The sequence below is a fragment of the Macrotis lagotis genome, chromosome 1 (assembly GCF_037893015.1).
Source record: "Macrotis lagotis isolate mMagLag1 chromosome 1, bilby.v1.9.chrom.fasta, whole genome shotgun sequence".
Classification (NCBI taxonomy): Eukaryota; Metazoa; Chordata; class Mammalia; order Peramelemorphia; family Peramelidae; genus Macrotis; species Macrotis lagotis.
This window is the reverse complement of record NC_133658.1, coordinates 827879111-827893514: the sequence shown is the minus strand read 5'-3', so window position 1 is coordinate 827893514 and position 14404 is coordinate 827879111. Positions and strand designations below refer to the sequence as shown.

General features: G+C 39.7%; 1 protein-coding gene across 2 annotated transcripts in view; it reads left to right on the top strand.

The window, feature by feature from the left end:
- The window catches only part of ATP7B (ATPase copper transporting beta), a 146529-nt gene that overhangs the window by 80037 nt on the left and 52088 nt on the right, over nt 1–14404 (top strand). For both annotated transcript variants that reach the window (XM_074217193.1, XM_074217194.1), the window contains exons 4-7: nt 2848–3120; nt 4091–4254; nt 8362–8523; nt 13928–14004. In XM_074217193.1, coding sequence (XP_074073294.1) covers nt 2848–3120; nt 4091–4254; nt 8362–8523; nt 13928–14004 — 676 coding nt within the window. The remainder of the gene's footprint in view (nt 1–2847; nt 3121–4090; nt 4255–8361; nt 8524–13927; nt 14005–14404) is intronic.

Below are 14404 nucleotides of genomic sequence, written 5' to 3'. Positions count from 1 at the left end.
TTTTTCTTTTTTTAGGATTTTGCAAGGCAAATGGGCTTAAGTGGCTTGCCCAAGGCCACACAGCTAGGTAATTATTAAATGTCTGAGACTGGCTTTGAACTCAGGTACTCCTGACTCCAGGGCTGGTGCTCTATCCACTGCACCACCTATTTGCCCTGCACCACTTCTGATGTGCTTGAAAAGCTAGTTAGCTAACTATAGGATGAGCAAAAGTAGTAGTGATAGTAATCATGCTCTGACCTTGTACAGGGACTCAGGTACCTACATAGAATATGCACATCACACAGTTGTTTTGGTTACATTCTGGAATTCACCTAGTTTCAGGGAGGAGCTCTTTAAAAAGAAGAATCAATAAGGAACACAAAACAGAACAGTTAATCCTGTTAACAGGAAAGAAATGTGGCTTGAAGTCAACACATAACAGTTTATATAGGAATTAGAATCCTTCTTCAATTACACTTGGGTGGTTAGCTATTATTTGGAAGCCCACACAATGACAACTGGGATAACCATTGGGTTTGATGGCAGATTTTGAATCCAATGTGATCCTGACAGGTTAGAATAGTAGTCTGATTAAAAAGCAAAAAGACAAATGTTTAAGATATTTAAAAAAACTTCTATTTTGGTTAAAACAAATAGTTTCTAGATTCAGGATGGGATCATCATGCCTATATAATAGTTTGTCTGAAAAAAAATTTGACTATTTTAATGCAGTGAAAGCTCAAAAAGTATGATGGAGATAGGGACTGGTTCTGTGATTTAATTGGTATAGGGAACTTCCTCTACTAATTTGGCTCAACAGATTTTGAAGTCTAGCCCCATTGTAGGAGGAGGTCAGTTCATTAGCCTGTGACTGCTTGGTGATGAGAGAAGAGAAGAAAATGTTGGGAATTGATTCTGTAGAGAATGAGGCAAGGTAGTTGAGAAGGGTAGAATAGGAAGTTTTCCTAGCAATCTCAAGAGTCTGTACCTTGAATGACTCCACCATGTCCTTGGTTGTTTTTTCTCTAGCAGGGCTAAATAATAGGTAGGAGCTAGCAAATGTTAGAGGAGAGGACTAAAAACCAGGATCCTGACTCTTAAGTCTGGCCCCAGTTTGCTCTTCTGTCCTGTCCATCTGTAAGGGGGACTGTTGTGTCTAACAGTTCACCTGAAATAAAGAGATTGAGTAATATTGTATGGCAGAGTAAAAAGAGTCTCTCATTGCTTGCTGCATCTGAGTGTTGTGACTTTAGCATATAGGTGAGTCTTTGAATTTCTGATAAGTGACATTCTTTTATGAAGGAAGGAATGGAGTCTTTCTTTCTGTGTTGGAGACTGAGGGCTTAGCAGCAGTTGCTGCTGTCAACCTAGTGATGGATCCCAGAAGAGACGGAAGAGTTCAGAGCAGGTCTGACAGTCAGAGTCACTGAAGTCAAGAGGATTGTTGAGTTGAGAGGATGAAGCAGCTGAGGTCAGTTTTCCATAAATTCCAGTGTGAAAAGAAAGCCTAAAAGACCCGACATTTATTTTGGTTTGGTGTGCTACTTGAAGGGAAGAGTCAAATCCTAGATCATAGATTTGAAACTAGGAGGGAGCTCTCTTTAAAAAGTCTTATTTAGGCCAATTCCCTCATTTCACAGCTGAGGAAACTTAACACCTAGAGATTGTTCAAAATCACATATAGTATCAGAGGTGAGATTTGAACCTTTGCCCGTTGTCTCCAGATCCAGTGCTCTTTCCATTATGCCACACTGCTTTCCATTGATAGAAAACATTATTATTAGGGATCGGTTACAAAGAAACTACTAGGTTATGGGCTGGGGTCAGCACAATTGCAGCCCAGTTGTCTCATGGGTGGAGTGGAGATTCCTTTTTGGGGGTGGGGGTTGGGAGGGATTCAGCAGATCTCTCCCAACCCAGAACTTGAATGATTCTGTAATTCTCATACCTTTGATATCTGTAGTCTGTGAAGCTGATATTCATCACCTATTCAGATTAGAGGCTCTTAAGAGTCTGAGACCTGTGGTGGGGTGGGAGGTGAGGCAGAGCTGAGCCTCACTGATTGCAAAGGGTAGAGCACATACACCTGACCGGGTAGTACACCTGACAGACACTTACTTAATGTCTAGGCTCCAGGTGTATGGCTCAACCTTTCTCAGTTAGAGCTGTGAGGCTCACCTCTGCCTCACCTGCCAACCCACTCACTGCACTTGTCGGCTTAGAATACATGATGTCCTTATTTATCAAAGAAAAATGAAATCCTATTCATGGTAATGTGGTTCAGAAAAATAAATTGGTATTTTTTTAGAATTTGGAGGTTGAAACAAAATGGTTTTTTAATCAAGTCATAGCTAAGTAGCACTGGCTGTCCCGATGCTGGGAATTCTCTGCTTCCTGACCTCCCTGACTCCCTTCAAGTCTCAGCTAAAATCCCACCCTTCTGCCAAGAAACCTTTCCCAGTCTTCATTGATCTTAGTGCCTTCCTTTAGCTTATCTTTAATTTGTATATTTTTTGTTTATATAGAATCGATGGCATGTTCTCTCTCCTCTTAAGACTATGAACTTCTCAAGAGTAAGGAATTTTTTTGCCCGTCCTTATATTCCCCAGTGCTTATCATCGTGACCAGCACATAGCAGGTCCTTAGATGCTTGTTGACTAAGTAACCAAAACATTCAGTTAGCTATTTTAGAGGTTTGAGATTTTTCTGTGTTTTGGGAGGGTAGGGAAGAAGATGGAGAGAGTTTAGTATGGGCTCTTAGACTTAGATTATGGTGTGTCAGATTTTTGTTTTTATTTTTCTCGAAGAAATAATTTGATTCTCTAATATGAACTATTTATTTTTCCCTTTTTTAAAAAAATATAGAAACCAGTTCCAGAAAACATGTTGGAAATTCTTATGCTGTGGATTCTAATGCCCGGACAGAGCTTAAGGATTCAGTTTCTCTTCAGGAGGAAGAAGTTGATACCAAGGGACATCAAAAAACAAATATCTTGAGCCACTCTCCAAAGTCTTTTCCCTCAGGATACCCATTTCACCCTAAGGCAGTGATTTCGGAAAAATGCTTTTTGCGCATAACAGGCATGACCTGTGCATCCTGTGTCTCCAACATAGAAAGAAATCTACTGAAGGAAGATGGTGAGAGACATAAACTCATTATCTCCAGTGTAGAATTAATTCATCAAAGTTATCATATGCTCTATATTGGAACACCTTAAGAGATCATTGAAATAGGGCACATATTGTCTCCCCTGGGGGTCACCATTTGCTATTTGTCTATCTAATAACTTGATCAGAGGTTTTTCTCTGATTGGTACAGTTGGTTCCTTGCCTATTTTCCAATCTTTGATATTTCATTTACTTGGGATATAAAACATAACTTTTCATAAATTAGGCATAGAAAAACGACACAGAGCTTTTCTTCTTAATTGATATTTTTTTTAATGTTCATTCCTCCTAGTAGCTTTCTACCTTTCTGGTTTTAATTATTGTATGACTTCAGACAACTCCATCTACTCTTAGATCCCTTTCTTCTTGTGAGTTCCCCATTTCTTAAGATATAAGAACCTCTTCCTACTCTGTTCACCATAATCTGGTACCCTGGTATCTTAGGGCAATTGTCCTTAAAATATTGTCTGAAAAGGTCCTCTTTATATATTATCCACAGGCTAAATTAATTTATAACAAGACCATACTTTTGGGTCTTCTGTGAAGGTTCTTACTATATTCCTTGTTGACATTTCATTAAAAAGCATGTTAACCTTTCTCCTACTTTGGGCAAGGTATTTTGCAATGCAAATGGTGGGTGATCCATAGCCTTGTTAATCTCACTGAAACAGATTGAAAACATTTGAGATTACTTCTTTGGGGGGGAATTCTTTCTTATTTACAAGCATCTGAGAAAGTAGTTCCAACATGTTTGTTAAATAGTGGTTGATAGGTGCAAATTTTATTTCCTTTTTGAGAGTATATGATATGTATGGCCATATCCCATAGATATGACATCACATGACTTAAGGGAAACATTTTAAATTTTTCAGTGTACTCTACATGTGGTTCCAAGGAATCTTGCTTAGTACTCCACAAAATGTTATTCTCATGGTTACAGGTATACTTTCCGTTCTGGTTGCTCTGATGGCTGGAAAAGCTGAGGTCAAGTATAATCCACAAACTATCCAACCCCTTGAAATAGCTCAGCTCGTCCAGAACTTGGGCTTTGAAGCTACAGTAATGGAAGATTATACTGGGTCAGATGGCAATATCGAGCTGATTGTGAGTATTGGGGTGGAAAACTAAGAGAGAAGGATAAGAACATAAGAGGAAAGCAAGGGGTTCTCATTTGGGCTCTCCTGCTAGCTGGCAGGTGATCATAGTCAAGTCATTTTCCCTCTCAGTTTCCTGAGAATGAGGCAACTAAACTCAGATAAGGAAGTAACTTTAAACATTCTGATAGTTGGTCTCTTATTTATTGGAAGGCTTCATTCTTTGGGCCATCAACCAACGTATTTCTGATTGAGGAGATCCAGTGTAAATTTTTTTTCCCCTAAGTTACCAGTGATGACATGCTTTCCCTGTAATGCAATGAAAGCACCTAGGAATCAGTACTTTAAGATCAAATCAGTGCATTTGAAAGAGGATTTGGGGAGTAAAAGGAGGTTTTTAGGGAGGAGAGAAGTTTAAGAACCCTGGGGAAGTACAGGCTTAGGGAACTGTTGTATCCTGAGTTGAACTAATGTTAGAAGAGGTGCTCAGAAAACTCAAATCTTTGGGAAACTGGAATGCTACATACCTCTGATTAGTCACAAAGAGGGTTGAGGAGACTCAAAAGGTTGTTTCTGAGTATCTGAGGTGCTGTGAAGCCCTGGGATGGGCTGGAATGTGAATTGGGCTATGTAGTCTCCCCTCTGTGTTCTTGTCAAGATGGGACAAGGGTCATACATACCAAACTAGAGATAAACAGGCTCCAGAACTGGTGCTCAGAGGAAAATGGGAAGCTGTACCCTGGGACTGGGTAGAGTGAGTGGTGCCCATGGGTTCACTATAATCATCCATCCCTGTCTACAAGGGAGGAGGACAGCATGGAAACATTTATGCAGGGTGTCCCAGAAGTCTGAATGCAGGTTTAAGCTATTGAAGCTTATTCACTTATTGAACTTCTGGGCATTTTAAATTGGTAAAACTGTTTTCCTTAATGACAGTCATGTGAGGTAGGTAGCACAAATATTATTTTATTAGAGATAGCCCACTGATTTGGGTGTTAGACTTGGAGTTGGGAAGACCTGAGTTCAAATGCAGCCTTAGATACTTAGTTACTGTTGGATTCTGGGCGAGTCACTTCGCTTCTGCTTGCCTCAGTTTCCTTTTCTGTTAAGTGGGGAATTATTACAATTTCTTAGGATTATTGTGGGGCTCAAATAAGATCTTTTTTAAAAGCTCTATGTAAATACTAGTCATACTCGTATTTTCCTAGCTAGTAAATATTAGATGGGAGAATTACAAACCAACCCTGGATCTGACCCCCATGCTGCCTATCTGTAAGGGTTGGATTGTGTCAAGCAGCTGACCTGAAAAAAAGAGATTGAGTAATGCTGTGTGGCAGAACTCTATTTGAACACTGCCATTAGCAGTGAGCAAATATTTAAAGAAAAGTTTTAAGGAAATGGGTGGCTCTGAATTTCTGATAAGTGGCATTCTTTAAGAAAAAGGAACAGGGTGTTGCAGAGTGGGGCCTTCCTAGTGAGGGTCTCATGGTCACCTGATTGCTACTCTCAACCTCATGATGGATCCTGCAAGGATTTCCCTTTTTTATATACCCCCCAAATCTAAATTTCAATAAGTAATTTTATTTGAGCACTTTTTTTTAGGTTTTTTTTTTTTTGCAAGGCAAATAGGGTTAAGTGGCTTGCCCAAGGCCACACAGCTAGATAATTAAAGTGTCTGAGACCGGATTTGAACCGAGGTACTCTTGACTCCAGGGTCGGTGCTTTATCCACTGCGCCACCTAGCTGCCCCTATTTGAGAACTTTTTAAAAACATTTTAAGAACTATAGTGCTTTAATATAGTACTTTATAGTTAATTTGCCTTTATGATCATTGCTGTGTATTATTTTCATTTTTGTTCACTATAACATGTACACAAGATTTTCTTGTGAGTCTCAGAATTGTGAGACGACACTATGGTTTAATGGAAAGAGCACTGAACTTAGAAGACCTGAATTTGAGTCCTTGCTCTAACACTGTGACCCTGAACAGACCACTAACACTTGTGGCACTTAGATTCCTTATTTAAAAATGGGGATACTGCACTTGACCAAATACAGGCCACACATCCCTCCCAAATTTGCCTTATATTAACTGGGGACTGGACTGTACTTGGCCTTATTTTTAAATATTTAGCTACTCATACACACACACACTTTTCCTTTCAAACTACTCTTAGTGTGGTTGGATTGGCCATATTTTGGGATCAAAATTTTGTGTGTGTGTGTGTGTGTGTGTGTGTGTGTGTGTGTGTGTGTGTATGACAACCATGGCTTGTTTTAGGTACTTCTGAATCAATTACTGCATGGGAAATATGTGTGTTTATATGGACATGCATATATTTATGTTTATTTGTATTATAAATTATTATAAATATACATTTACATATACATTCATATAAACATTTACGTATGTGTAATATATAAATATATTTATGATGTATAATACAATTATAATATATAACTTATAATACAAATGAATATAAATATATGCATTTATATAGATAGATACATACCTACATTCATAATTATATAACATGACATTACTTTTTGTGTGTGTTTGGTCATTTTCAATTGTGTCTAACTCTTTGTGTCCCCATTTGGGATTTTCTTGATAGAAATACTGGAGTAATTTGTTATTTCATTCTCCAAATCATTATACAGATGAGGAAACGGAGGCAAACCAGATTGCTCAGTCATACAGCTAGTAAGTGACTGAGGTTATATTTGAACTCAGGTCTTTCTGACTCCAGACTAAGCATTCTATCCACTGTAGAAAATAGCTGCTCCATTATATATTATATTATATTATATTATATTATATTATATTATATTATATTATATTATATTATATTATATTATATTGTATTGTATTGTATTGTATTATATTATGTTGTACTATCTCAAATAACATTAATCATTTCAGTGTGTTTTGGACTGCATGGTTGCTGAGGTCTCTTTCAGCCTCAAATTCTATGATTCTGGGTTAGTCAGTGTCTCCTTTATCTAATTTGATCCTTTTAAATAAGGTTCACAGGGTTTTTGTGCAGATGAAATTTTATGGAAGATGTATGTGATGGCTCTTGGTAGTGATCAAGCCCCACAAGTTATTACACATAATAATTAAGAAGAATGCTGAATATTAGTGCTCAATGTCTGATTCATTTTATGTATGCTATAGCAATGATTTCCTTGTTTTCCTATAGTTTTAGAACTGAAGGAGACTTTCTTTTCCTTAGAAGGGGAGAGCCTAAGTTTAAAGGAGTTCACATTGTTTTGCAAAGTCTATGCCTTCTCACTAAATCTCATCAAGATGAGCAGGCATTATTATATCCATGGCACAAGTAAGACAGAAATAAAGTAAAGGTCTTCTATACACTATGCAGTGAGTAACTCCCCATACTGGAAACTTGAACTCAGAGTGTTCAGCCTCCTCACTCATAGTCAGTGATGTTGCCTACACAAGGGATTCACTACCTTTTAGAGAGAGAGGAAAAGACTTCCTTTTAGGCAGAGAAGAGCTACTTTTTTTTTTTCCAAGGCAAATGGGGTTAAGTGGCTTGCCCAAGGCCACACAGCTAGGTAATTATTAAGTGTCTGAGACCGGATTTGAACTCAGGTACTCCTGACTCCAGGGCTGGTGCTCTATCCACTGCACCACCTAGCTGCCCCAGAAGAGCTATTTTTATTTGTGTATTTGAAGCGATTTGGTGGAATGGAGTAGTTGATGCTATTATGGAGAGTTAGCTTCCCAATAAGTAGGGTATCCTGGGGAAACATTGCTGATTCCATAGTTAAAGGATATGAATTCAAATCCTGTCTCTTGTTCTTACCAGCAAGTGTGACTTTGAAAGTCACTTTGATTTATCAACTCTGGACCTCAATTTCCTCATCTGTAAAATGGACTGGATAACTTCCCATGTGTCTTCTTCCTCAAGATCCGTGCTATAGTGATCCTATAATGTACTGAGTTATTTGTCTATTTAGGAGTTGATAGGAGGGAATGAGGTGGCAAATAACTTGTGGAATATGAGTGGCTAATGATGTATAGATTGGGGAGCTCTAGCCTAGACCCCAGAGTTCTCCATAAAATTCTACATTTTATCCTTCTGCTTTGCAGGTCACAGGGATGACCTGTGCTTCATGTGTTCACAACATTGAATCCAGATTGACCGGAACCAATGGCATTCTTTATGCCTCCGTGGCACTTGCTACCAGCAAGGCTCACATCAAGTTTGATCCTGAAATTGTGGGTCCTAGGGATATTATAAAAATTATTGAGGTAAGTTATTTGAAAGCTAACTAATAGAGATGAATCTGAGACTATCTAAAATAGTAAGGAGGTAGATCAGAGTAAAATGCATGTACATCTTTGTGTTCATTTTTTATATTTAATATTTATTTATTCTCATTTTGTACACATTTTTAATAATTAATAAAATATTCTTGTTTAAGAGTAAACTAAATACCCGCTCCCCCCAAAAAAATAGAGACTCGCTCGAACGATAAAGTAAAGGGGAGAGAAAAAAATTGAAATTAAAAAGAAAAAAATAATAGTAATAATTGTAGGTATGGCCAGGTGGTGCAATGGACGGAGCACCAGCCCTGGAGCCAGGAGCACCCGAACCCATATCCAGCCCCGTACACCCAACAATCACCCAGCCGTGTGACATGCAAGCCACCCAAAACCCACTGCCCTGCAAAAACCAAAAAAAAGAAAAAAGACCCAAAATATAATAAAATAGTAATAATAGTAGGAGTGGCTGGGTGGTGGACAGAGCATTGGCCCTTGAACCAGGAGCACCCAGGTCCAAATCTGGCCTCAGACACCCAATGATCACCCTGCTATGCGGCCCCATGAAGGCCACCCAGACCCATTTGCTCTGCACCCCCCCCAAATAATAATCATAATCATAATAATAATAATAATAATGAAAAATGTGCTTCAGTCTTTGTTCCAACACCAACAACTCTGTTGCGGGTGAATCACATTCTTTATGATAAATCCATCACAAAAGTTACTTCCATATTTTTCCACCGTTGCCATTGCTGATTGCAACTCCCTCCATTTGTATTTCTCCACTACCATGTACTATATTTTCTCTCTCCTTTCACTCTGACTCTGCTGTAGGGTATCTGAGTGGTGCAACAGACAGATCCCTGGCCCTGGGGCCATGAGGCCCCGAGCCCCCATACCACCCCTTAGGCCCTATGGTCCCAGACAGGCCATCTAATCCCAGCCCCTTGCAAGAAGTAAAAAAGAAAATGTGTTATATCTGACCAGTCTCCCCCCATGGTCCATCCTCTCCTCCTTCGTTCACATCCTCACCCTTTCCCCCTGTCCCCCCTCCTTCTTACTCCAGATGTCTATACCCCATTGAATATATATGCTGTTTCCTCTCCTAGCCACCTCTGATGAGAGGAAAGATTCCTTCATTCCCCCTTGCCTTCCCCCCTTCCATATCATTGCAATAGCTCATTGTAATAAAGAAAAATTTTATTATATGAAATATCTTGGCCTACTCCCCCTTTCCTTTTTCTCCCATTACATTTCCCTTTTTTTCTATTGACTCCATTTTTACACCATATTTTATCTTCAAATTCAGCTTTCTCCTGTGCTTTATCTATAAAAGCTCCTTCTACCTAATCTGTTAATTGAGAAGGTTCATATGAGTATTATCAGTGTCATTTTTCTATGCAGGAATACATGCAGTTCATCATCATTAAGTCCCTCATATTTTCCCCTCCTCCTCCACTCTCTATTTTTCACCTGAGTCCTGTATCTGAAGATCATACCTTCTGTTCAGCTCTGGCCATTCCAACAGGAACATTTGAAATTCCCCTGGTTCACTGAAAGTCCATCTTTTTCCCTGGAAGAGGACATTCAGCCTTGCTGGGTAGTTGATTCTTGGTTTCATTCTAAGCTCTTTTGCCTTCCAGTATATTGTATTCCAATCCCTACGAGCTTTTAATGTAGTTGCTGCTAAGTCCTGTGTGATCCTGACTGCAGCTCCACGATATTTGAACTGTGTTCTTTTGGCTGCTTGTAATATTTTCTCTTTGACATGGGAGTTCTGGAACTTGGTTATAATATTCCTGGGTGGTTGTTTTTTGGGGATCGGTGGATTCTCTCCATTTCTATTTTGCCCTCTGCTTCTAGGATATCAGGGCAATTTTCCTCTAGTAATTCTTTGAAAATGATGTCAAGGCTCTTTTCCTGATCATGACTTTCAGGTATTCCAATAATTTTTAAATTATCTTTCCTAAATCTGTTTTCCATATCAGTTGTTTTTTCAATGAGATGTTTCACATGTTCTTCTAATTTTTCATTTTTTTGGTTTTGAAGTATTGATTCCTGATTTCTAGTAAATTCATCAATCTCCCTGAGTTCTCTTCTTTGTCTGAAGGATTTGTTTTCCTCAGAAAGTTTTCTTATCTCTTTTTCCATCTGGTCAATTTTGCTTTTTAAAACATTCTTCTCCTCAGTAACTTTTTGAACTGTTTTATCCATTTGACCTAAGCTGGTTTTTAGCATGCTATTTTCTTCAGCATTTTTTTGGATTTCCTTGACTTAGCTGCTGACTTCATCTCTTTCCTGCATCTCTCTCCTTTCTTTTCCCAGTTTTTCTTCCAACTCCCTCATTTGATTTTCAAAGTCTTTTTTGAGCTCTGTCATGGCCTGAGCCCAATTTCTGTTTTTCTTGGAGTCTTTAGATGCAGGAGCTTGTGCTTCCTCATCTTCAGACTTGGTGTTTTGATCCTTCTTCGGCTCATATGCAAAATATTTCTCAATGGTCTTCCTCTTGTTTCTGTGCTTGCTCATTTTCCCAACCTTAGCCTGTTTTGGGGGTGCTTCCTGAGCTTTGGGGACACTCCCACAAGGGTCTCAGTGTGTGGGGCTCTGTCCTCCCTCCTGGTCTGTGAATGACCATAAGCGCCCCGCTCTGCCACGGGGCTGAGGTGGGGGGGGGGGCTGCTGTCTGGGGGTCGGGGGGGACTAGACTGCAATCAGGATCTGAATGTGGTCAGAACCCCAGAGTCCTGTTCCAGGGCCAGAGGACAGAGTTCGGCAGTCTCTCTGTTCACTCCCCTCCCTAGGTTCAATGGGCTCATGCCCTGGGGGCTCCTGCTTACCAGCTCTGCCTGTTTCTGTTTCCTGGGTCTGCCCTGCTGAGGTCAAGCTGCTCTCTGTGTGCCCTGAGGTCTGGGCTCCACGTGCTCGTTCTGGCAGAGGTCCCCCGCTGTTCCCCCACTTTGTGCAGGTGCTCCTCAGGGTGCAGCTCAGGAAACTCCCCTGCTGCTGTGAGCCGAGGCTCCCAGCGCCCTGGGGCTGCCTCCGGGAGGCTGAGATTCTTTCGCTCTGGCCGGCCCCCCCTCTGGCGGGCTGCACCTCCGACCCCGGGGAGCAGAGCCTTTCTGCTCTTTTCCAGGTTACCTTGAGTAGGAGAACTGCCTCATTGGGTCCCTCTGTGGGTTCTGTCTCTCAAAAGTTTAGTTAGAGTCCTTAGTTTATAGTTTTTATGAGAGAGTGTCTAAGACAGGAGCTGTTCTTGTCTCCATCTTGGCTCTGCCCTGCTTTGTGTTCATTTTTGAAAAACATTTGAAACATCTGTTCAGTTGAGATATCTGGCCCTTGAATTGTGATGATTCCTGCTCTCTAATATTTTTAACTCTTTCAATTATTCATCAGATATGTTTGAAAGTGTTTGCCTAGTGCATTGAATTGTATTAGAGAAGATGCCAAGATGGAAAGATGTGGTCTGTCCTCAAGGAGCTACAATCACATCTTTCATTCCCTTTGACCCTTATTAGAGACCATTAGTGATGACTGGCATGGTTTTTTCAAAAATTGATGAGGAAACCAAACTTTGCAAGAATTAACTGGCAATGCAACCTTTAGAGAATAAGATAAAGTTGCAGCTAATTGGTAACCATGACCTTCTTAAAATCTCTTATGAAATGTACCGTCTTCTTGCAAGATTAGCAGTGTTTGTTCTCATCTTTCTTTAGTAATAATAAAAGAACTACGTTTTCTACTGCTTAAAAACCTAAACAAACATCCCATGCTGAATGACCCCGATAGACAGTATTCAGTAAATTTTGAAGGATACCAGTAATTTGGTATAAAAGGTGATCAAAGTCAGAGATTCAAAGTAAAATAAAGGATCAAAAGTCAAATTTACCTGGAAAGGAAGAATCTCTAGAAGGCAGTGTTTGAGCACAGCATTTAAGGCCTCCAAATGTTTTAGATTTTATGTTATTTACCACCTGTATTTGGCCTTACTCCCCTCTGAGACTTGGCTTCATCCTTCCTCCTTGATCTGAGGGATTTTATACACTCCCACCCTGGACCTTCTTGGTTGCTACTTGCCTGTCTGTTCTTTAGTTCTGCAGTGCTGAATTAGTCCCGTCTGACCCTGTGGCCCAAGATTTGCAGGTGTCCTCATCTCTCTCATACTCCTGTCTCTGCCTATATATGATGGTCAGTGCCTGTGATGAAAGTGCCAGTCTTTCTCATGGGTCATCTGTCTTATTTCCTAACAGCTTTTTCCCATGGGTATTGTAAAGAGAGAATTAAAAGTCATTGTGGGGTTGGGGAGTGAAAGAAGTAGAATGTGCCTGTGTCTGCGTAGAAGATTGAGGGTGATTCCTGATGAACCAGAGATGAGATCCTAACTCTTGTGTGACCTTGGAAATCATGATTCATAATGAAACATTCCCTGCACTTAACACCAGGAGGTCTGGATTCTTGCTTCTAAATAACATTTCTCAAACTTTTTGAACTTGCAATCCCTTTACATTCTTGGTTTCAAAAATTTTTTTTTTTTATTTTTGCATGGCAATGGGGTTAAGAGACTTGCCCAAGGTCACACAGCTAAGTAGTTATTAAATGTCTGAGGTCAAATTTGAACTCAGATCCTCCTGACTCCAGGCTCAGTGCTCCATCCACCGTACCACCTAGTTGTCCCCAATCCCTTTAAAGAAGGGATTCTTAAAAATTATTGAATTTCTTTAAATGTACATTATGTCTTATCTATTTTGACTTTAATCTAAATTAAAATGTTTTATTAAAAAAAAGGTTTTGCTCTTGAGGACCTCATGGAAGGATCTTAGGGACCCACAGAAGCCCCTAGACCACATTTGAAAAAACTACTACTCTCTCACTTGTTAGATGTATGACTTTGACACTTAGTTTTATAATCTGAAAAACAGGGATTATGATATTTTCTCCACCTCACAGTGTTGTGAGGAAAGGGCATTGTAAAACCTACATGATTGTTATTTACTGTCAGTAACAGGAGGAAGAGTAAATTGTCTGTATGACTTTAAACAAGTCCCAGCCCCTTTAGATCTCAGTTCTGAAAAGTGTAGGGGCTGGACTCTTTTAAGAGGACTTCCAGCTCTGAAGTCCTCGGAATATTGGGACCCCCTGCTGTCTTTGTATTCATAAAAGGGAAGCATTCTATAAAAAGCATGCTGGACCCAGAATAGATTTGTGTGTGGTGTGTGTGGTGTGTGTGTGTGTGTGTGTGTGTGTGTGTGTGTGTGTGAAGCAGGAGAAATGAGAGTTTATAAGTCACTGTTAATGGAGCAAAAAAGTGAGAGTTCATTTTTTATGAAATACTTCTTCCATTGAGTTCATTTACCAAATATTCTCTATTTTTTTCTTTTTAAAAAAAAACAAGGGAATTGGCTTTCATGCTTCCTTGGCACAGAGAAATCCCAATGCTCATCATTTGGATCACAAGATGGAAATCAAACAGTAGGTAGAACAGTCAAAAATAACTCAAAGCTCTTGAATAAGTGTCTTGCTCTCTGTTTTACCCAGATTCTTTGACTTTTCCTGGTATATGCTTGATTATTTAGCCATTTCTGCTGGTATCCAGTGTTTCTTGCAGTCTGGGATTAAAGTGGCTTTGTGTCTCTTAGTTGTAACACCTTTGACCTTCATGTGGAAGGGATCTTAGATCAAGGATAATTGCAAATTAAGAGTTGGTACTTTATTTAAATGAGAATCAAGATTTAGGCCTGAGGAGAGACGTCATGGTATAGTGGGAATAATGCTGCTTTCGCAGGCAAGAGACCTGGGTGCTGATCCCTCTTGTCTCACTTATTTTATGAACAAATGCTGTTTTTCTGAACCTCAATTACCTTGCCTTTAA